The 25,397-nt window shown below is 38.2% G+C and overlaps 1 protein-coding gene across 2 annotated transcripts in view; it reads right to left on the bottom strand.

Annotated features, from left to right (window-relative positions):
- Positions 1-25,397, bottom strand: part of LOC122651311 (peptidyl-prolyl cis-trans isomerase CYP59) — a 44,748-nt gene that overhangs the window by 12,235 nt on the left and 7,116 nt on the right. For both annotated transcript variants that reach the window (XM_043844654.1, XM_043844653.1), the window contains exons 4-11: positions 20,350-20,467; positions 16,416-16,466; positions 16,164-16,255; positions 15,940-16,039; positions 10,027-10,149; positions 9,846-9,923; positions 9,549-9,595; positions 9,381-9,436 (exon numbers count right to left, since the gene is read on the bottom strand). In XM_043844654.1, coding sequence (XP_043700589.1) covers positions 9,381-9,436; positions 9,549-9,595; positions 9,846-9,923; positions 10,027-10,149; positions 15,940-16,039; positions 16,164-16,255; positions 16,416-16,466; positions 20,350-20,467 — 665 coding nt within the window. The remainder of the gene's footprint in view (positions 1-9,380; positions 9,437-9,548; positions 9,596-9,845; positions 9,924-10,026; positions 10,150-15,939; positions 16,040-16,163; positions 16,256-16,415; positions 16,467-20,349; positions 20,468-25,397) is intronic.

Consider the following 25,397-nt stretch of genomic DNA (forward strand, 5'->3'; position numbering starts at 1 on the left):
CACTAATGATGCTAATTCAGAAAAATACTTCGGAAACAAATTATTGGTGCTTACTTTTTAATGCTTAGAACTCGGAGAAACAGGATGATCATTTGTTATCATGCACAGCACAGTCTCTCTAGAAAGAATGACCATTATCCTGGCCAATTAGGATATTCTCTCAATATCCTTACACACAATACCCTCTGACACACACACACACACACAAAGATTCTCAACAAATCGGTAACAAAGTTAAAATTATGGTTCTTTTCCTGTTCTACTTCCTTTCGCTCCTCTCCTCCCCCACCCCCAACCCCCCCAAAAAAAAAAGAAAAAGAAAAAGAAAAAGAAAAAGAGAGAGGGTAATAGACGGAGAGCCATGGCCAAATGGGCAATTAAACTAAAAAGCAAACAAGTAAAATCAGAACAATACCAAGATAAATGGTACCCAGTACAAACTTATGGTTTGCAAACCCTTCTTTACCAGGTCATCCATTACATGATTGTCCAATGGTGCGTACACAAACAATCTCCACTCGCCAACATTATTTATTTAAAAAAAAATAAGTATAAAATGTGAGATCGGGGTTTCAACCCCAAAATTTTAGATCTAATGCAGTCTGGTTTAAAATTTTGAATAACGCACACGAATAATATCTCACCTTTTGAGTTTTGACTTATTGGTACGTAGCCAAACCATCACATCTGACACCCAACCTACAAAATTGTGGTTTATAGAACCTTCTTTTCTGTTCATCTTTACAGCATTCCCCAATGGTGCCTACGAAAGCAGAAATCTCTACTCCAACAATACAACTTAAAAATAAAGAATAAAAATGAAGTGTGATTTTAGACATTAAAAAGGCGTACCCAATGCACGAGGCTCCCGCCACTGCAGAGTCTGGGGAGGGTCATAATGTACGCAGCCTTACCTCTGTGCTTTCGCAGAGAAACTGTTTCCAAACTCGAACCCGTGATCTCTTGGTCACAATGGAGCAACCTTACTGTTGCACCAAGGCTCACCCTCTGTGAATTTTAGATATTGAAGCTCAAAATTATACATCCAAGCATACAGCCTTACCTCTGCTTTCGCAAAGAGACTGTTTCCAGACTCGAACCCGTGACCTCTTGGTCACAATGGAGCAACCTTACCGTTGCACCAAGGCTCACCCTCTATGAGTTTTAGGTATTGAAGCTCAAAATTATACATCCAAGCATACTGCTTTAATACACTTTGAGTTTTGGGCATGAATTGGATTTCACCATTTGCCTTCATCGTACATAATCAAACCATCTCAGCTGATTATCGTATAACGTATTGGGGCTACTCCCACCCTCTTCATATGCATTTATTTTTCAGTTCATCTTTCATACTTGGCCACTTATCCATCAAAAGTCAATTTTAAACTCAATACATATTCCAAGTTATCCTAATAGCAATGGCAGAACATTACAAAATACAACAACAACAACAACTCAGCCTTATCCCAACTAAATGGGGACGGTGACATTGATCCTCACCCTCCAATCAGCTCTATTTGAGGTCATACTTGATACAAGGCGTTAGCTATGCATGTTTTTCCTCATTTCTTTTCCTACAGTCATTTTAGGTCTGCCCCTGGCTCTTTTAGCTCCTTCAATCTGAATCAAATCACTCCTCCATACTGGAACATCCAAAGGCCTCAGTTGAACATGGGCATGCCACCTCAAACGACTTCTCGTAGCTTATCATGTATTGGAGCTACTCCCAAATCAGCTCTAATATGATCATTCCTTACTTTATACTTCCTAGTTTTGCCACACATCCATCTCAACATCCTCATCTCTGCTACACTGAGTTTATCTATATGATGCTTCTTAACTGCCCAACATTCCGCACCATACATCATAGCTAGTTGTATGACTGTCCCATACAATTTTCCTTTAAGTTTTAAAGGAATACACTGATCACACAACACTCTGGACGCACCTCTCCACTTCATCCATCCTATTTAATTCTCTGTGAAACATCATCCTCTATATCACCTTCTTTATTTATGATTGAGCTAAGATACCTAAAATAATCACTTTGCGGAATCTCTCTCTCATCAATTTTCACCACCTCATTATCCGTCCTAGTATAATTGTTACACACCATATACTCTGTCTTCATTCTACTTATTTTAAAACTTTGTGATTCCAAGGTTGATCTCCATAGCTCCAACTTGACGTTAATCCATGCTTTTATCTCATCCACCAAAACAATATCATTGGCAAAAATCATACACCAAGAAAACTCATCTTGAATGTCTTTCTTTAATTCATCTACGATAAGCGCAAACAGATAAGGGCTTAAAGCTGATCCTTGATGTAACCCAATTGAAATTGGGAATTCACTACCTTGATCCCCCATAGTTCTTACACTAGTCACCACACCATTATACATATCTTAATTGTGTCCACATATTTACTTGAAACACTTCTCTTCACTAGTACTTGCCAGATTAACTCTCTAGGGACTCTATCATAAGTTTATTCTAGATTAATAAAGACCATATGGAGATCCTCCTTGAAATCTCTATATCTTCCCATGAGTCTCCTAAGTAAGTAAATACTAATAATTTTTGTCGTAGATATTCCTAGCATAAAACCAAATTGGCCTTTTGTAATAGTAGTTTCTTGTCTCAGGTAAATTTCAATAACTTTCTCCCATAATTTCATAGTATGACTCATTATTTATGCCTCTATAGTTATTGCAGCTCTGAATACAAAAAGGGCGCACCCAGTGCACGAGACTCCCACCACTACGAGGTCAAGGAAGGGTCATAATGTATGCAGCCTTAACCCTGCTTTGCGGAGAGGCTGTTCCAGAGACTCGAACCTGTCAACACTTGGTCACAATGGAGCAACCATACTGTTGCACCAAGACCCATCCTCTACAGCTCTGAATATCACCTTTATTTTTATAAATCAGAACCAAAATGTTTCTCCTCTATTACTCTGGCATTTTCCTTGTGCTCATAATCGTATTAAACAGCTTGGTAGGCCAAGATAAACCGCAGATTCCTAAGCTCTTCCACACTTATATTTGGACCCCATTTGAACCTTGGTGCCTTGCCAACTTTCATCCTCCTTAAAGCTATTCTTTAAGTTCAAGCACCCTAATTTTTCGTATATATCTACGACATGTGGTGCCTTGATAGGTAATGCAGTCTTTCGAGACTCTATTACTCAAAATGTCTTCATTTGGTAGGCTGTAGAAATAATCTTTCCATCTCCTCTTAATGTCCTCATCCCTTATTAGTACTTTCCTATCTTCACTTTTAATACATCTAAATATCTAATATGGTCAAAATTTCTGCTCTTCCTTTCCCTTATTTTAGCTAATCTTATAGATAACTTTTTCCCCTTCCTTTGTGCTCAGACTTTTATAAAGATCTTCATATTTCTTTGCCCTTTCTTTCCCACAATCTTCCTAGCTTCATTTATGGCTAATTTATACTTTTTTAGATCATTTACATCCTTAGTCCTTTGCCATGTCTTAAAACTAGTTTTCTTAGTCTTAATGGCAGCTTGAACCTCATCATCCCACTACCAAGTCTCCCTAGAAAGAATAACGTTTTCCTTTCGATTCACCTAGGACATCTTTAGCAACCTTCTTAACACAAGCAATCATCTTGTTCCACATCGTTTTAGTGTCTCCATCACAGTCCCACTTTCCTTGTTTGACCACTTCATCAATAAATAAAGTCAAGGTATCTCCTTTTAAACTCCAACACCTTATTCTAGGTCAAATAAGCTCACATTTCTTATGATTCTGCGTAATGAGACATATATCCATGAGCACTAATCTATGTTGTGTGGTTACTGGCTAGGCACTCTCCTGGTATAATCTTACAGTCCTTACATAACAACCTATCGGACCTTCTAGTTAGAAAGAATCTATTTGGCTACTATGCCCACTTTTGAAGGCTCCTCTCTCTTTTCAATATATGTGTTTACAATGGATAAATCAAAGTCAGAGAAAAATCTAAAACTGAAATCCCCTCATTCTTCTCCAAAACCATATCCTACATGTACACCTTAATAGCCTCTATGATCTCTCCCAACATGTCCATTCAGATCACCCCCCTATAATAATCTTTTCTCCTTGACTAAAACCTTGCCCTAATCCATCCATATGTTCCCAAAATTGTAACTTACTACTTTCATCCAATCCTACTTGGGGTGCATAAGCACTAATTATATTGACCACCTCTTTCTCCAACACAAACTTGATGGATATAATCATATCACCAATTCTTTTAACATCCATTACATCATTCTTTAAATCTTTATCAATATTGATGGAAATCGCAACAAAGCACAACTAAATGTACAAGTGGATTAGATGGGGAACTAAAATAGCAGCACAATTAAATGAATAGCCTAGTAATAATGCAAATTGAAATACAAGAGAAAGAAAGGAACAACATGCGTTTTCTACAGTCACCAGAGAAATGAGCTTTGTTGACCTATCAACAGAATACACAATGTCACCAAAAAAAAAAAAAAAAAAAAACAGAATACACAATGCACTTGGCAATCAAGTCCCTCCAATTGATAGGCAGTTGGACAGATTGTTAATCTCTATTTAGTTCACTAGAAGTCCTCAAGACTATCTCCAGAAGTAGCTGTGGCACAATTTCAGGACATAATATGTCATGCTTCATGAGATTATACCAAGAAAAAGGCAATTTTTAAGAGTGAATTAAGTGTGACAATTTGAGTTGAATCTTAGGATCCCCCCCACCGCCCCATTGATAAGACAGGTTTATAAGGAAAGGCCTCTATACTATACAAGGAACAGGGGGAGGGGAGGGATTTAGTTCCTTCTAATCTCTGCAATAGACATGGCACTTAACACTTGACATAACCATTTTCTCCTTGGCCTTTGTTTGTAGGCTACCTTGTAAGAAGGCCAAGAGTAGCTATCAAAAGCCCTAGTATTTCTTTAGGCAAAGGCTCCAAGTGACAGCTGCCAGAATGAAAGGCCAAGTAATGTAGTCCTAGATAGGTAGGAGACTTACTAGGAGCCGGATAACAGGATCAATAGCAAAAGGGGTTGCTGGTTCGAATGGACAACACTAGGTTTTAGGTTAATTCTAGGGTTTAGGATGGGAATTTGGGAATGGGTCTTATATGGCTTTAATATGCAAATCTAGGGTGCTTTTATCGCATATAAATAATAGGATTTGGGAAGGTTTTAAAATTCTGCAATTCTGGACAGAATTGAATTGCAGGTTTTGGGTTTTAATGGAGGGGATAGAGCGGGAATTATGAGCTGGGTTTTAGGATCGAGTGTAGGGAGAAGTGTGGGGGTTGTGTGCTGGAAGTGTGGTTTGAAACTGATGGTCAGATCTATAGTTATGAGGGAGTCCTAGTTAAGGTAGGAGTTGCAGGTTTAATGGAGGTTAGGGTTTGATGGATGGTGGGGAAGGATATATGCAGGAAACTAAAATTACTTACTGGTTTGATCTCCTTCAAAGGCAATAGCAGCTTGAAGAAGCTCGATTGAAGAAGAAGAAGAACCTCTCGGTACTGGACAGACGCAAGGAGTCGCAGGAGTCCACCCAGCCTATCCACCTTGAGATCCACAAGGATATACACTCACAAAGAGCAGCAGCAATGGCAGCAAGCATAAAGCTAATTTTTATTAATCAAATTCGTATTCAATGCTGGCCTCCCTTACAAACTTATATAGAAGACTCAAAAATAGACTTAGACACTAAAAAGAAATGGCCTAACCCTATCCCTAACCTATTAGGTAACTTAAACTGACTAGAAAACTAGAATACTAAAAGAAATAGACTCAAAACATGGCTGGACTTATAGAGTCCTAATCCAGCCCAACTTATATCACATGACCACTTAAGTTGTCACATGACCACTTAACCAAGTCACATGATCACTTAAATTGAACCAATTGGATTCAACCAATTTGAACCGGTTCAATTAAAAAACATAAAAATAAACTAAGTATTGGGCTAATCCCGTATGCAACCTATATACCCCTAGTTTAGGCTCATTAAAGTGGCCTAATACATAGAAAACCTTTGGGAACAAAGGCCCAACATGTATATAACCCAACCCTAGGCCTATTTCAGCCAATTTCTATGATGAACCTACATCACCAAAGTTCATCCCAGTAACTGGAAAAATGACCTTTCCCAATGTCAAGCAACCTTGGCAAGGACTGTGGCATTACCCAGTTAGTCCTATCTCTTCAAGCAAAATTCTCTAAACTTCATGGAAAAGGGAAGTAAGGTAGAAGGTGGAACACTCATTACCATACAAAGTAAACAAACACCCTGTAACAGAACTCACTAGAAAAAAAGAGTTAACCATAGTTGTTGTACACAAGAACTGAAAGTTTGTAGCAATTCCTTTCACTCAAATTAAATCAAGAGGCAGTGGGGATTTCCTTGTCCTTCCAAAATTTCAAGAACTCAAATCTTAGGAGTTTCCAATTTAATAATCAGTTTTTCACTAGATTTCAGTATAATAGTCTACATCATTGCATGCATTCAAGATGGTACCCAACACATCAGTGGGTTTGCTAATGTTAAAAGTGACCAAAATTCCTTATCCTATTGATGGACGATAGAGTTCAATCTGGAATGATTTAAAGGAAATGTTGGACCACTTCATAATGAAGTGGTGAATATTCAGGAGAAGTAATGTAGTCTTAGGTAGAAGTAGTCCCACTAGGAACCAGGGTAATAGGATCACCAAACAAGGCTGGCCGATTGGGACAACTTAGGCTAATTAGGGTAGAATTAGGGTTAGGGTTAAGGTTTCGAGCTAGGGTTTTATTTGGTAATGATGTGCAGGTTTTTAGGAGTCTATTGGTGTAGGTTTGGATTGATTTGGATGAAGTTGGAAATCTAGGGTTTCGGGTTAGAGGCCTTGTAAAAATGGAGTGTTTTCAGGATCTAGGGTTTAGGGGTGGATTTTGGGAAAGAGGTTTATAGGGTATTAATGGGCAGGTCTAGGGGGTTAATTTGGTATAAAAAGGTTAGGTTAGGGTTTGGATGAGTTACGAAATTCTGCAATTTAGGGCAGAATTGGATTTAGGGTTTTGATGGACAGATTGGGCTGCAACTGAGATCGAGTGGAGGGATAAGGCTGGACAGATTTTAGAGTGAGGCTAGGGTTATGGGAATCGATTAGGGTTAAGTGGAGGCTTAAGAAGAGGAATGAAATTGCAGAATTATAAAACTACTTACTTGAATTAACACTGATCTCCAACAGTAGCAGATTGAAGAAAAGCTAAGAGAGGACCTCCCGATCTACAAGATGCAAGGAGTCATTGGGGATTCCAGTCCTTCAACCTTGATATTACTCACAAGGGGGGGTTCTTGATATGACACACAAGACAGTCTCTAAAGAGAGAAGCAGCAGCAGCAAAACAATATTTTTTATTAATCAAATTCGTATTCAAGGCTTTGCCCCCTTACAACCTTATATAAAAGATTCAAAAATAGACTTCTACTCTAAAAAGGAAAGGCCTAACCCAATCCTTAACCTATTAGGTAACTTAAACTGACTAGGAAACTAAAATACTAAAAGAAATAGACTCAAAACCTGGCTGGACTTATAGAATCCTAATCCAGCCCAACTTACATCACATGACCACTTAACCAAGTCATATGATCACTTAAATTGAACCAATTGGATGCAACCAATTTGAACCGGTTCAATTAAAAAACATAAAAATAAACTAAATATTGGGCTAATCTCGTATGCAACCTATATACCCCTAGTTTAGGCTCATTAAAGTGGCCTATTACATAGAAAACCCTTGGGATCAAAGGCCCAACATATATATATCCCAACCCTAGGCCTATTTCTAAAGAAATAAGCCAATTTCTATGATGAACCTGCATCAAGAAGGAGATCCCGCAAAGTGACCACTTTAGATATCTGGGATCAATAGTTAACAAGAAAGGCGGCATAGATGACAATGTTGCCCAAAGGATTAAAATAGGGTGAATGAAGTGGAAAGGCGCAACTAGAATACTGTGTGATCGGCGTATCCCTTTAAAGCTGCAAGGAAAATTTTATAGGACTGTCATTGGACCAGCCATGATGTACAGGTTGGAATGCTGGGCTGTGAAGAAGTGCCATATAAATAAACTTGGAGTTACAGAGATGAGGATGTTGAGATGGATGAGTGGGAAAACTAAGAAAGATAAAGTAACGAATGATCATATTAGAGCAGGGTTGGGAGTAGCTTCAATACATGATAAACTTAGAGAGAGTCAATTGAAGTGGTATGGGGGAGGCCTTTAGGGGCCCCAGTCCAGAAAAACGACATGATCCCAATTGAGGGAACCAAAAGAACCAGGGGCAGGCCTAATACCTTAGGAGAAGCGGTGAAGAAAGACATGCTTAGGCTAGGCCTTACTCCTAGTATGACCTCAAATAGAGCTGATTGGAGATCAAAGATCCACGCGGTCGAACCCATTTAGTTGGACTTTGTTGTTGTGATGTTGTTTTGTATTCACACCTCTTCGAGACCTAGAGCAGAATGTTGGGCAGTTAAGAAGCGGTATGTAGCTAAGAAGGGTCGATGCTCTAGAGTTTGTGTCGAAGTTGTATGCCCCCCCCCCTTATTACTTCTTTAATTTTATTATATCGACATCCATGATCCATGTAGTTGTGTCCATGTTGTCCCCCCCCCCTTTTACTACTTTATTTTTAATCTATTGTCTCTTATTGGATCTATAGTTGTCAAGCCTAGTCGTCCAGGCGCCTTTCTCTCGCCTTGATTTCTGTTGTCGCCTTGACCGCCTAGGCGACGCCTTGTCGCCTTGCTGGTGCCACCTTGTTTTTTTTCCCCTTCCATCGCCTTGGTTCGCGTAGACGCCTTAACAACTATGATTGGATCTATGTAGCCAACCCCATTAAGTTGGGATATGTCTTGGATGTTGTTGTTGTTGTTGAACCATGAAAGATTTGCCAAATGTATACAACATAGAGCAATTTTCCCTTTGAGTGTTAAGATGGAGACGACAAAAGGCAGATTAATAAGCTGATCAGATTATCTACATGATAGTCATTGCCATCTTGTAGAAGAAACACACCATCTGTCCTTTGTCAAAAGCCACGTGGAATTATTTCAGGAAACTTGACTTCTTGGGCCACCAACTCTCAGTTACATGTTGACTTCACAATCAATTGGACGGATCAAGAGATTTGTAAACCCTTGTGCATCACAACTTAAAGTAAACAGGCAGAGAAATATCAGCAAGTTAATTCAAAGGACCTATAAATCAAGATGCTGGATCTTAATGGTGAGGTTGCATCAGATAGACTCGAAGTTATCCACCCAAAAAAAATGAAAAATAAAAGTATTTATAATGAATTAAACTCACCAATAAAAGCGTAGCATAAACTTTCTTTAGTCTTAAAATCACGAATTATATCAGCCCTGAGACAGTGAAGTTATGATGTGAGAAGAAAAATAACATAAGGTATAAATACAATATTTAAATTATTTAGAAAAGAAACCAATCTGATCTTCAAAATATTTCATGACTTACGATATCACATTTCCAAAACGTGAAAAGATAGTATGCAAGTCCTCATCCTGCATCAATTTAAAGATAACATCGAATTTTTAATTATACAGCGTTCAAATATATTACTACTATAATAGACAACAAAGCTTGTCATGCTAATAGCCTAATAGAATAGAAATTGCTGCTGCATTTGAAAACTGAAACAGAAAATATTTTAAATAAACTTCCTAAACTTGTAATAGATGAATCTCTGTTGAGTCGTTACATTTCCTAACATGGTAAACTTTCAATACAAGTCATGAGAAAACAAGCACTTACTTCAGTAACTGGGTTAAGCTTACAAACAAATAATACATTGTCTGGAGGCTTTATCTCAGCCTCAGGAATGTCACCAATCTGTGATGCAGACAAGTCAATCTCAGTTATTCTATTAGATGAAAAATTGCTCAAATTTTGAGCATCAAAGTCTTAAATTCAAAGATATCCATCTGATGCATACACTCTCGAGAACAACTGCACTAGAATGTGCTTCTTTTGCACGAAGAACCTCCTCAAGCACTGCTGGATCCATTTGATCATCCATAGGCACCCAGTCATCTTCAAGCCGTACATCATCATCAATCTAACCACATGGATCATCAGAGAAGAGAGATCACAAGGCAAGAAGTAATTATTAATATGTCTAATCATTGTCAAGAGAGAGACCAAGATGACAATTCAAAGTCAAATCAACCTAGAAAAATGAAGAGATGGGATTCGACTCCAATCAGGATTAGAATTTTTTTAAAATCATAAATTCATCAAGAACAGAAAACTTGTTGCAGAAATAAACTATCACAATTCACTACCTCAAGTTGTATGACTGTTATTTTAGTAAATTCCAACATATTTGATCAAGCCCCCAAAAAAAAAAGAATCTACCACAAAAAGTTGATGAGACTGATAAATGAATCCCTTTCCAAGCGAACTCCTAAGATATACCTCAAAAAAATCAATATACTGCCTCTAATTCTAGATGAACTTGCTTGCTTTGGAATTTCCATGAACGAACTAATTACTATGACTACAAATGACATATCTGGCCTGATAATAGTCGAATTGCGATACAAAGCCGATATCTATGCTTCTCTTCAACATTTTACTGCCTTCACCACCTAGTTTCAAATTGAGATCCATAGGTCTGTGGTTACATGGCTTGGAACAGAAACATCCAATAGGGAAGAAGAGGACAGAAGATTATGGATTCATGGTAATTTAGATCAATTCAATATAGTTGTTACAGCGACATGGAGAGGCAATGTACCAACCACCTGCCACGACGCCTCAGCGTCGCCTAGGTAGGGCCATGATGCAGAAAGGCTTATTTTATTGGAAATAAACCTTGGGTAGGTTATGTATGTATTGGGCCTTTGATTACATGTGTTTTTCTTTGTAATGAGCCCATTTAATGGGCCTAACATGTGGGTACAAGGTAGGCATACGGGATTAGGCTTAGTAGTAGCTTATTTTCATTCCTCGTTCAAGTAGGAATAGTTAGTTAGTGGTTGTTTTTTTTTTCAGCACAGTTGTAATAGCTTTGAAGTACTCCTATTCATGGTAGGAGTTTGCTTTGAGTTTTCCTAGTTAGAATAGGAGTTTATTTTCAGTCTATGTAAGCAATGTAAGGCATTAGCCACAGACATGCTTTGATTATTGAAGTTTTGAGTTACCTTTGGCCTTAAGAATCTGTGTGTGTGTGTGTGTGTGTGTGTGTGTGAGAGAGAGAGAGAGAGAGAGGATGAGATACCCTAAACCTGAGATAGGTTTCTTCTTCTTCCTCCTCTGTTTTACCGCCATATACACACTATTCTGAGTTTGTTCGATTGATTTGAAGTTTTCTCTTTGATTTCAACTGAGTTATTTGATCATTCAATTACTGTTATACTTCTTCCATCAAAGATCAGGTTCAACTACTAAAATCTGATTTACTATCTTGCGGATGCTCCGTTTAATACTCAATTTGAGAATTTAATCTTTTATTTCCTGAGTCGGTTCTACGTATCAGATTCTCTTCAAACTTTGGGGTATCAAAGAGCACTCCTAGAGGGAAACTCGACATTGTTTTGGTGGTGTTTAACACTAGTTAGCCTGGTACTTAAAAATCACGCAAACCAGAAACTTTTGAATTCCAGAATTTTTGTTCTTCTAATTACTCCTAATCTAACCATTAGATTAGAGCCACATATTTGGGGGGGTTAGTAAGGCTATACAAGGGGAGGATTTGACCTGAGTTTGGTGAAGATCTAACCTGCTGATTTGATTTAATTTCAGTTTGATGTTTTCTGAAATTTCTCTCCCATACCTGAAATTCTCTAATTATTCTCAAACTATCCAATCATTATCTCTCATCTTCTGAATGGTATTAATACTAGAGTTTCACCTTCATCTGAGAAGGTTGACTTTTCTGTTGACTTTTGCTGACCTTGAGGAATTTGACTTGTTCTTGAGATCCTATTGTGAGATTAGGTCTAGTACACTATTACAGGTCTGGTCTTGCATTAATTTGGTATCAGAACTATGGCAGAGGGAAGTTCTAATGCCCCAAATCAGGCTGTGAAATCACTTGAGACAGTTCGAAAGTTGGATGAAAGAATTGACCAGTATGGAGCAGTGCTTGGACTCGTTCACTGCACAAACGAGAGGACAACAGCAAACTACAGTCAACCATCCTCAACCTCTTCCAAGAACACAAAGAACCATCAACAATCCAACCTTCCAAGAAGATGATGCTACATCATATTATGATCGTGACTTGAACCGACGGCATAGTGATGATAAGCACAAAGTGAAGTTGGAAACGGAGTAGAACAACGGGAGACACGACCCACAGGTATTCTATGACTGGTTGTGTGCCCTCGAGGCCTTGATGACTACTTTGATTGGTTTAATCTAACAGGAGAGCGAAAGATGAAGCTGGCCTGTACCAAGCTAACAGGGATAGAAAGAAAGTGGTGGTGTACACATGAAGACAAGATGTATTGTCGTCAACAAGAGCCTACAACTCAGGATACTCAAACCATAAATTCAATTCATTCTTCAAATCTGTCTCCAACGATGGGGAATTACATCATATATAAAGAGAAATAAAAGACTCCTAAAAATAAAGACTCCTAATTACTTCCTAAAACTTAGACTAACTAAAATAGAAACTCAAATTGGAAATTTCACTATAAGTCTAATAGCTACCCCAATATAAAAGATTACATATATTTCCCAAATAGAATTAATTCTAAATATCCTGCTGAACCAGAACATGGTTGGGACCCGGTTCACCTTGGTTTGGCTACCCAACTGGGTTTGGGTTGGTCCAAGGTAGTGTATCTGCATCATGAAAGAAATATTGAAACAGACGTAGTTGCCCTCAAAGTTTCAACGGAGATTACATGACCAGATGAACACTCTTCATCAAGGGTCGATAACTGTGGAAGACAAGTTCAATGACCTTCTGGCACGTACAGGTGTAGATGAAGAAGATGACCATCTCTTATCTCACTTCAAATTGGGGTTACGAACTGATATTCGTCACAAGATGGGTGTGACCCGTATCCTCAGTTTGAACAATTGTTTTGAGAAGGCACTAGAAGTGGAAGATTTACTCAAATCAGCACCTCAATGCTTTAACTCACAATTGGAGATGCCAGGAAGAGCTTCACAACAAATAAATCGGTTAGCCCTACCTGAGTTTCACAAGCTACAACAGATAAGGGTAAAGCTCCTATGGTAAACAGAAGTGCCACGAAGTGTTATCATTGTAATAGGTTTGGAAATTATACAAAAAAATTTGCCCAAAACGGCATAGTTGTCAAGGCTGTGGAGGGGTGCCTAAGCGCTTAGGCGACAAGGCAGCCACCTAGACAGTGCCCAAGTGCTATTTTTTTGTTTCCCCTCTTTTCTAACATTATTTAGTATGTTACAATATATACCTTATATTGTCAAAAATCAACATTAAGCCACATTAAGTCATCAAAATCAATATTAAGCCACATCAAATTATTAAAATCAACATAGAACTAGAAGACAGCAGACCTGAAAAAGCAAGCTATTGGAAGTTTGAAACAATCAAAAAATGCAGTTGGATTATACTGTTCTTGGACTTGGTCATTGTCATGGTACATCTAGTCTCACATTTGGTTTATACGGTTCTTAGAAAATATGATCTAATCTATAAGTAATTAAATTGATCTCGATTTAGAGAAATGTTCTTGTTCTCTAATAAGTTTGACTGGTCCAATGATATTATTTTTACATGAGACTTTTTGTATTAGGTAGAGCACAAAACCAGCTTTCCAACAAATCCAAGATTGCTTAAATCTGATTTATATTAAAGGAGTTATGTTCCTATCAAACCTTATTTGGTGTGCGCGAATGCTGTCAAAACAGATTTAACATTTTACTGCTCTTTTGGTTTTTAACAATGCTTTACCATATCAAGAGTTATGGAAATTTTAGATTTTGAGAAAACCCCCAACATTAGAAAGTTGAAAATTTCACCTACCGCCAAAAATCTAATTTTTGTTATTGAACTAGGGGTTGACTTTTTATCCTTTCGGACTTTGATTTTTTTTTAACTATTTCCATTGGATTCAAATAGGGGTATTTGCTTATTTATGAATAATATCTTAATTAAATTAAATTACTTAAATGATATTTGGCATAAATAAGAGCCAAGGTGTTTGATACCTATAAGGCGACAGCCGCCTAGGCCCCAAAAAATCTGCCGCTGACAACAATGCACAACGGGGTAAGTCAAATTCAGTCTTTGCCGCTAAGGAAGCCAACCCTGATGTACAGGTTTGCGTGCCACAAGTCCATGATGATTGGGCAGTTAACGCAGCCCTTGATGGTAATAACGACGACCTCATAGATGATGACACTGAAGAGATCTATGAAGTCAACATGGTGAATAGAATTCTGGTCATTGAAGCAAAAGGTGAAGATTGGCCACGACATTGCATCTTCTACACTCTAATGGCTAGTGGACCGTTGACATCACAGGTGATCGTAGATAGTGGAAGCTGTGTATATGTTGTATCTCAAGCCTTTGTCATTGAAAGACAGCTGAAAACAGAGGCTCATCCACAACCTTATAAAGTTTTCCTCCTCAATGACGATGCCTTGGAAGTCCATAAAAGGTGTTCGGTGCCGTAGAAATTGGGAGAATATGAAGAAGTTGGGTGTGATGTTATACCCATCCTACTGACTGATATCCTACTCGGACGACCATGGATGTATGACAACAATGTACTGATGGAAGGTACCAAGAACTAATGTTTCTTTGATTTCAAGGGGAAGCCTATGGTACTTAATCCACTCAATGTACCAGCCATGAAACCAAGATTGAAAGTTGCCCAAGCCAACCGCCAACAACTGTTGCAGCCTATTCTTGAGAAGCAAGCAGCAAAGGGGGACCATAAAAGCAATCAGCAGCAAGCCAGTGCAAGCACAAGTAAAGGATATCGTGTTTGGAAGCAGTTACTAGCATTGCTTCACAGGGAGATCTTGACAGCTAGTGAAGAATCAGATGTAGCCCCTTTACAAAAAAAAGAGTTAGAAAGGATAGCTGATTCTTCTCATCCTCAATATTGATATCTCTTCCAAAATACTCCCCCCCCCCCCTCCCACAAATACTGTCCATTTTGACAAATCTAACATTTTAAGGTGAAGTAGTTCTGTCATTAATTACCCACAAATTTTATTTTAAGTTTCTAATATTATCCCCCACTAATCTCTTTATTGTTTTACTCACTTCTTAAGTTTTAATAGGACACTAACAAAGGAAACTTGGGAATGAAAGAAATGCATACTGCATTAAAAACCAAAATGGACAAAGAATTTGGGACATCAAAGAACTCTAGAGAGGCCAGTCTCGTTGGGACAGGAGTACGGTGTCAATTTTGTTGAAGGCTTGAAGCATTAAACTGGGGTTTCCTTTTTGGGCGTTATTGGTGGTTTGGATCTTCATATATGGCCTTTCTCCATTTCTGATTCCATTGTCAAAGTATAAGTTTTGGGTGTTTCTCAAGTAGTATGTTAATTTAGACATTTCATTTCGTGTTGGGTAAATCTAGATCGGAAAGTGCAACTACATCTTTAGGTTCTCTTTGAACGGTGCCTGATGGAGCTTTTTGGTTTCAGTTTATTGTCTTTCCGTAAAGAATGTGTAAATAATTTTCAGTTAGCTAACTCGTATCTACTCTTTTCCTTCTAATAAAAAATTCTCTTGGCCTATCAAGAGGGAGGGTGGGAACTATCTTTTCTTGGATAAGATAGCTCTGATTTAGAGCTTGTACCGCATAGTAGCATGTTTCTTTATGAAACTTTATTCTTACCAACCATAACCATAATGAACAACCTAATCATGCAAAAAAGCTACCTCATCATGTGGTTTTCCGTCGGGGGAAGCATCAGGAATCAACTCCGCTAGCTGTGGAGGATCATCAAAAGGGTCATCCAATATATATGTGTGTTTGATTCTGTGATGTTACAGTGAAAGAGAAACATGAATCATAAGCATTAAAAGCAAAAGGCAAGTAAAAAAATCAAGAAAAATATAACAAAATTTCAGTAACCAGCTGAAGGTATGGCATAAGAATAAACCTGATATTTTTGTACGGTCTTCCTTTGTCATCCACAAATGCTTCATTTATCCTTGTTAAGGTTTCCAAACCTTCTGCAACCTCTCCAAACACCTGTATCCATGGAATAATACTAGTCAAACCCCATGAGTTTGATAAATTGATACTAGAACAGAAACCCTTCTAACCAACCACATGCACACAAGCATGCAAGTAGGGGCAGGCAAACAAGACCTAAAGCCTTCAAAATACAATCAATAGTAAAAGGACTCACAGTGTGTTTTCCATCAAGATAGTCAAGATCATCACGTAATGTGAAATAAAACTGTTAACAAAGACAAAAAGCAGCATTAGCTAAGCCTATCAAGTGATAAAAAGAAAAATAGCTTCCCCAAGCCTAATATATGCATATTCAGAAAAGAACTAGGAAGCTTTAGTTCCTATGCCATCACAGAACCACTAAGATAAATGATTAAACAGCCTAAAAGTCTATCACTTATTGTGTACAAGCAAGTGACAGGTTTAATGAGGTGGGTGCTGATACTTCTGCATAATCTATATTGGTTCGAATCAATCAATTAGCCCCAAAGAATATCCGAAGAGAGATGTCTAGTAGACCCCAAAAAAAAGGAAGATAAACTGAGAAATATGGGGAAAGCTGATCCCTCCTAGAGTTGAGGCATATTGATGCAGAGCTGAAGCATAAAGCTATGTTTTTTTTCTCAATCTCATTAATCAATCACGAGTACAAGGCTGTAGCCCCTTACAAACTTATATATAAGACTTAAAAACAGACTCAAACACTCAAAAAGAAAGGCCTAACCCAATCCTTAACCAATAAGGTAACATAACCTGACTAGGAAACTAAAGTAATGAAAGAAAATGACTCAAAACAGGACTCTGACTATACTAATGAAGTAAATCCTGTTTTCCTACTTTCTACCTATATTTTAGGCCCATTAAAGTAGTAACCCATTACAAAGAAAACCCATGGGATCAAAGGCCCAACACCTACACGGTTACATAACCCAATCCAAGGCTTATTTCCAATAAAATAAGCCCTTTAGGTGACTTATCTGCATCAATTACTGTGTTTTTTTTGTTCCGAAGGAACAATATTAGAACAAATATATGTTTGGTAATGCCAGTTCATTTTTCTGTTCTATTGTGATGAACCAGACATTTGGAACACAATTTTTGAGAAACAGAGAAACAAAATTAAATTTGTCTGTGTTCAAAAACACAATTGAAAAGAAAAAACCGTCTCTCCAACCTAGCACTTCGCAATTCCGGCCCACCCTGGCCCTCTACAACTACCCCGTCTCTCTCATCCCCCCACTCTCCTCATCTCTCTCATCTCCCTCCTCTCCCCCACCCATCCCCATCCCCATTCCTTCATCTGCAGGTACTGGTAGGGAAGTGAATCATGAATGGAATTTTACGAATTACAAAGGGAATCAAAGTTCCAAGGAATCGACTTCTTGAGTTTGTCACATTGAGAGATGGTCTGAATCTGATTGCGCCACTCTTACTGACTGTTGGTTGTTCAAACAACAAGAGACAATAATAATCCTATAAACTGCTTCTCCTCCTCTCCGTCAATTCAGAGGCTTTTCCACTTTCCAACATCAACTGCCACTTGGCATTTACAGCAATGAACCTGCTGGAATCAGGGAAATAGATTTACTCCTTAACCTAAAAAGACGAAAAAAATTGCAGCAACGTTCTCGACTTCCTCATTTGTGATATCTTAATGTTAGCCCACCCAAAAGTCCAAAACAAAACACTTGCTTGGCACACTTGCGCTTGCAATGGGCAGAAAAAAACAAAGCCTGGATAACTATCGTTCCCTCACTGCATCACAGACGATGATGATGATGATGGACCAAATAGGTGATGGGGATGCACAATTACACACTTTTGCATTTCATCTTCATCTTTGTCCCCTGGTATGCATAATGGAGTTTGTCTCATGACTTTAGGGTTTTTCCAGTCAGTGAAGAGGGTGATAGCAAAATCGGACAGAGAAGAGGAGGAGCAAAGAGAGAAGTTGATGTAGTCCTAGATTGGTAGATAATCCAACAAGGAGCCAGTAACCAGGATCTTCTATGAACTGGTAAATCAGTAGGCCAAAATTGGGATTTTGGTCAAATTAGGGTTAGGGTTTGGTGGAACCTACGGTTTGGTGCAAGGTTAGGTTAAGTTGATGTAGGGGAGTCTATCAGTTAAGGTTATGTTAAATTTTAATGTGGGGAAAGTGTGCTGGAATTGAATTGCAGCAATTTAGGGTTAGGTTTCTGGGTTTCTGGAAAGAGAATAATGATGGAATCTAGGGTTTAGGGTTGTCTGTTGGGGCTATAACCAAGATCGAGTTTCCCACTAGGTGTGACGAAGATTCGGTCCAAGTTTGGATGGATTTTGATGGTCTGATGTGAAGCTATGGTGAAATCACAGAATTAGAAAGTAGAATGAAAATAGAAACTTAGGGTTTCAAACAAACCAGTAACCAATTGAATATCAGATCTGAAAAGAGAAGAGAAGATAATGCTTGCAGGCTGTGCTCCAAACCAGATTCAATAAATTGAAGTAAAACTCAGAAGTTGCAGCAACAGTACTTCGAGGAACAGGCAGATCGAGCTTCAATGGAGAAAACCCAAATTCCCAACAGAACTGTGATCTGAATCTGCTTCAAACAGTGATCGAGTCACCCTCTTGAACAGTACTTTGAAGAAGAAAGAGAAGAAGATTGGAGAAGAGATGAAATTGGGAAGGGGGATAGGGGGATGGCTCTCTCAGCCTCTCATCCTCTCATCCTCTCACTAGGATTTCAATTACACAAACAAATTCTTATCATTCAATCGTGGGGGATCTCAAGAGATCTTACATATTTATAGCATCATGGCTGAATAGAAACAGACTTAAACTAGGACTCAAACTAAAACTATGATTCCCAACTAGGATTCGAAGCTAGATCCCAATTAGGATTACAATTCCAAATAGAACTCAAATAAAAGACTAAATAAAAACTAAATAAACTCTAAACCTAATCCCGCGATTTAGTGCTGGTGTAGGGGAATCCCTACACCAACATTACTACTAGTGTACGGAGGAATCCCTACACCTGTGGCTGGTTTTAGATAGCCGATTTACATCAGAAGTGTTTCCATGTTACCCAACAAGTACTTCTAACTTGCAGAAATACTTCCAATGAACAGAAACAATATATATATTTCTGACTCAGAAACATTGATGTGGAATAGAAGCGTTATCAAACAGGACCTTAGTAACTACTACTCGGTTGCTATTCTCTCTTAGAATCTACTCTTGTTTTCCAGTTTATCCATCACCTTATAGACCTATCATACAAGCTAGCTTTATTATGAATTTTTTCTGCAACTAACCCATCTTTCCACCCAAAACTACATTAAAGGGTATACCCAATGCACGAGGCTCCCACCACTGCGGGGTCTGGGGAGGGTCATAATGTATGCAGCCTTACCCCGACTTTGTGGAGCATCCAAAACTACGTTAAAATTCTATTTTCTGGTTTGGGTTTGTCAAATAGACCTGAGCGATGCTATTTGAGAAGTTACAGCACCTTCTTAAGATCCAGTTTACTGTCTCATCTTCTTCTTTCTAATTTCTGAAATCAGTAAATTATTTACTCATAAATACAGCCCTCAGGTAGTGTTTGGTAAACACATAATTAATGTGATTTTCTGAAATCGCATTCATTCTGAAGTTTTGTCCAGTTTGTCATTTTTTCCTTCAAAATTTCAATTTGGATCCTGGTTCTAAGTGTGTTCCCTACCTCTGTGATCTTGTAGATCTTATTATAACCTCTGAACCTCATCACTGTTTCTACTTATGTGTTTCGAAAAATTGGTTCCGTCTGGGATATGGTATAGTTTTCAGAACAAAAACAGTGTTTCTGTTTTTTTTTTATTCCTATTTATAAACAGAAACAAGCGAAACATATCCAAATGATGCCTTAAAATTTGGAATATCTCATAAAACTAAACTATTCTCATATCAAATAAATGTGAGGGAGAGGGGGAAAGTAGGAGCAATTAGCACTCAAACGTTCTGCTGCTATGGTTGTAGGGAGTTCTCATTCCCCATTTCTGTATCTCTGCCATGAATTTTGCTTCAATGATTAGGAAAATGCAAATTTACTAATGTGTCCTATTGGAAAAAAGTTCTCATACCTGAGAAGCATTAAGATTCTCTCCAGCACTAGCCATGGCAACAGTTCCTATTTTAGAGTGCTTTAAATCTTGATGGATCTCATCACCGAAAAACCGAGCCTGATCACCATAAAGAAATCTGAAAGGACAACAAGATACAGAACAAATATATGAGATTAAGCAAGAAAAAAATGTTTTGTTTTTTTTTTTTTGATATACATAGGACATGGATTCTATATGAACCAATGGATTGTGACAACTGACAAGTCGTTACTACTAGCAATGACATCCTCTTTCATTAGTTAATCCTTTCTATATCCCTCTCTAATGCAATCCAGGATTCAAAGACCCTCGTTCGAATCGCTTATGGGCCCACCTAGACGATCAACAGTTCAAAAGGTAAGGGTAATGGCAATTTTGTAAATAACCAGAATTGTAAAGGGTTACTGATGAAGATCGAAGCATGAAGAAGACAAAAGGGGGGGAGTTACTGTTCACATGAACAGTGCTGTGGGGGCCGATATGGACTGCTGGCTTAGGGAGTTGATTTTTGGTGTTATTTTTTTTATTAGACATTTATTTAGTTTCCTATTTGAGTTGTAATCCTAATTGGGATAAATTTTTATTTAAAAAATTAATTAATTAAAATAAAATAAAATAAAATAATCCTAATTGGGAATCCTAGTTAGAGTCTAGTTGCTTTTAGGATTTTTTATTCCTAGAAGTTGTCTTAGGTTTTATTATAAATACATGCATGTGGCTGAACAGAAAAAGAGAGATATTGAAGAAAAAAGAGCTATTGATGAAGTTGTGAGATGTTGCACTAGTGAGATACCATGGGTGAGAAGATGATGGGCTGAGATAGCTGATGAGAGTGAAGAGGAAAGAGGGAAGATGGGAGAAGAACACCGAAGAAAGAGAAGAAAGAAGAATAGTACAATTGTATGCAGAGGAAGGGGAGAGAAAGGGAGCACGCAACACTCACACCGTCAGTTCCTACCCCAATATTCAATATTCCATATTCAAATTTCAGTCCATTACGTTGAATTGCGTACATATATAAAAGAAAAAGACTCCTACTACGGAAACTAAATAGAAATAGAAAGGAAGTTAGACTCAATCTAATCCCTTACGTAATCTAATAGCTAACCCACACTAAAAGATTACATAATATTCTCCTAAATAAAATAAATCTCCCTAACTATCCTACTGAACCAACAACCAGGTTTGGACTCTGTTCCTTGTAATCTAGGAATCCCAACGGGTAAAACCGGTCCAGCCAAGTATCTGCATCGCTCTCCCTCAGTGACTCATCAAATGGCACTCAGTACATATCTTTAAGTTCAATCATTGACAAGGCTCAAAGAAAGGATGGGCTAAGGATCCTGCTTTGACACTGGTTTCAAAATTTCCAGGTAGGCAGGAGTACAAAGTGTCAAATATTTCAACCAAAGCAGTGAAGATTGCTAGCAGATGGGATTAAGAGAGACAGCAAGAGGTAGCAAATTGAGGAAGACAGACAATGGACAAGGCAGCAGAGGAAGATCAGTGCAAGGTAGAGCAGATTAGAGTGAAGCAACGAAGGAAGGCAGGCAGAGAGAGGTAGAAGCATCCTAATTCTATTTATTCGCTACATCCATTTGATTTGCATTGATTCCGATCGATGTGAAATAATCGAATATAAATTCTTACTCTTAAGTATCTAATTCCTGGGTATCTGATTGTTTCCAAATATGGATCCTGGGATCTATCAAAAGAATCAAATCAATGAAGGAGGAACAGTATGTGCATATCTTATCTAAATGAAAAAACTAAAAACCAAATAATCTTTTTTTTAGTATTTCAAAGCACAAAGTAGTCAAAACAGTCCATTCCGGGTAGGAAGGCAAGAATCCCAGCTTTCTTCAATCCAATCTTCCGTGTGTAAGGCGGAAGCCCCCAAAAAAGTAAGCAATTGGTTGAGCTGATAACAAATGTTCCAACTCTAGTTCTTTGAAAGTAAGCTTTGTTTCCTGGCATGCGCCTGTATGATGATAGTCCATGTGCCCAATCACTAGCTTTTGTTCTCCTAAAGATCTCCAACTCTAGTTCTAAGAATTGTAATACCCCCTCCCCCCTTTCTTTAATTAACTTTGGGTGTTTCCCAGTTTTCTCTTATACATAGTTCATCACTCCTCCACTTGCTAATAAAAACAACCAGGTATCTGCATAATTGCACGTTAGTTATGTGCAAATACTATACTTATAGTACTCATTTGAGCAATGGGCCTCTCATCAAACCTTCTTTTTACTGATGTTATTAGTACATTGACCTTTTTCCTTGATAACATTAAAATAAAAATAAAACTAGCACAACTTTCGTTTTTTCCAACATCTTCTTTTGATCTTTTCTATTACCAACATTAAAAGAATCAGTTTTCCTGGTTATAAGCTCCATTTTTTCCTTTTCTACCTCCTTAATCCATAAAATAACACATGTTTATGTGGGCTCCTAAAGGCCACATGTTTAAGGCCCTCTTTTTTCCTCTTATGTTGTTTTACTATAATATTAACAAGACCCATACTTCTAACATAAATACATAACATATCCATTTCTATATCTTCATGTGAAAAGCACATGGTTTCCAATAAAATTACTAATACGCCATTCGAGTTCACATGCGAAGACATGCTTCTAACTAGGATAACTGTTGGTTGAACCGTGGGTCAGAGAGAGGGAATAAAATAATGGAATTGCTTGTTGTATTGATAGGTAAGCCCCTCTATTTATAATAGAGGGGAAATTACAAATAGTCTAAGCTAGGCGATGTGGGACTAAAACCCACATAGCCAACATAAGCTTAGTACACTTAATAACATAAAAATACACCAAAAGGACCAGAATACCCCCACGGTATTCTGGAGTACATATATTCTAACACTCCCCCTCAAGCTAGATTATACAAATACTAAAGAAAGAAGATCCAGCTTGGACTAAAGAAAAAAACTCTCTCCATAAAAATGCTAACACTCCCCCTCAAGTTGGCACATACAAGGTACTAATGCCCAACTTGAATAAAATGGAAAAAAATAAGTTATAGCAGATTCCAGCTCCAAAATGAATGCAGCTCCCAAATAGACCTTCAAGAACTTGAAAAAAATAGACCTTCAAACTTGGACAGACTTGATCAGCAAAAAGGCATCTCTCACCAATCTTTGTCCAATAATGAATCTCTGAATTATAATCTTGAAAATAAGAAACTAGGGTAGCCGGCAAATGAATCAAGCAACAGTAAAGATCAAGCAGCGGAAAAAAAAACAACCAAACTGTAGGATCTCATATGGGCAGGCAATAACCAAACATCTTCAAAACTTTAAGGATCTCATATGGGCAGGCAATAACCAAACATCTTCAAAACTTTAAGGCCAACCTCCCCCTTATGACAAACTTTAACCCAATAACAAAGTAGATACCCATTGGCAATGGTGAACCCTCTGACCTTCTATGTTTTGCACCCAAGTGTCCCTGCATGTTTTGCTCTCTGCAATAGCTGCAGGTATACTGTATATAATCCCCCCTCACGTGTAGTGCACGTGGACATAAGAGAGATGATTTTAGAGATAGGGCAAAACATAACATTCCAGAATTTTTCAATGGCTGCCAAGGGTAATGGAAAAAGAAGAAATGGTAAAGAAGAGAATACCATTAACTTCCAAGGTGGTTATGGGGAATGCCAAAGGTACGTTTGGGAGGTGGTGAAGGAAAAACAGCAATGGGATAATGAAGTAGGAGGAAATTATGCAACATATAAAGTTCCAACCATCTTCCATCGATCAAACAAACACTTTTGATGGAAACCCCTGCAGGGGGGAAACTCCCAACTCCAATATTCAAATCTGAGAAGTATACAGATCTGATTTGAAGTAAGGACATGCTCCATTCTTCAAAGCTTGCTCAATCTTCAAACAAGGAGGAACAAGTGTGCAAAAATTCCAATGTATAAAGTCCCACATGCTAAACAGTACTAACGAAGATATCTGGACAGTAATGGATTGAAGAAGCTTCAACAAAAATTGGATCAGACCTGAATTAGGGAACAATGCTAGGATTCAAGCTCCAAAGTGAGCCGGATACGTACCAAAAAAGCTCCACATAACCGAATAGGTTCGTAGGTGCAGCCAACAACCGTGGAACACACTGTTGTAGTCCCCAATAAGTTGATCTCCAAGGTAGCAGATTCGAGTCTTCCATAACGAAAGAAATTCAATCTCCAAAATAGGAAAGTCAGTCATAATCATAGGGCAACAATATTCCACATAAAGGCAGTAGCAACACATCAACCAGTCATGCTTACAGAAGCCAAGCAATAACACCAGCGCGGTAGGTAGTAAAGCTCAAAAGAACCAGCAAATGGAAGATAAAGAACCAGACAAATCCATAGCTAGTTGAAGCAGCCAGCCATATAGGAATAAGGAAAAATAGGTTGATAATTGAATAAACCAAGCCAACAGAATGAACTGTAATTTGTGCAAAAAAAACCTGATAAATGATGCTGAATAATGGATACTCCTCTGTTGTTTACAAAACTCTCCTCAAAAAAATCAGCAATAGTGGACAGCCCTAACCCTTAGATCGATTATAGTCAGGGTTTAGTAAAACACCCTGAAAGTGAAGATCGATTGTAGGGAAGGGGGCTTCAACAAAAGTGAGGATGACCTGTCAAAGGTGTTGTCTTATTGTAATAGATGCTAACCACAACTGCTGGAATGGATCTCCAGTTCGAATAACCAATCTCCTTGGTAATGGAGACTTAATCTTCATGTACGAGAAACACCAAAAATCGCAGAAAAGGAGGGCCATAGTTGTCATGGCGTCCTGGCGCTGGAGAGGGTTGCATGGCGACCTACGCCATGGCGTCCCTCTTTGATTTCTTCTTCCTGTCTCTCTTTCCCTCTTCGATTTCTTCTTCCTGTCTTCGATTTCTTCTTGCCTCTTCGATTTCTTCTTTCCCTCTTCAATTTCTTTCGATTTCTTCTTTCCCTCTTCGATTTCTTCTTCCTGTCTTCTTTCCCTCTTCGATTTCTGAATT

The sequence above is a fragment of the Telopea speciosissima genome, chromosome 2 (genome assembly GCF_018873765.1).
Source record: "Telopea speciosissima isolate NSW1024214 ecotype Mountain lineage chromosome 2, Tspe_v1, whole genome shotgun sequence".
Lineage (NCBI taxonomy): Eukaryota > Viridiplantae > Streptophyta > Magnoliopsida > Proteales > Proteaceae > Telopea > Telopea speciosissima.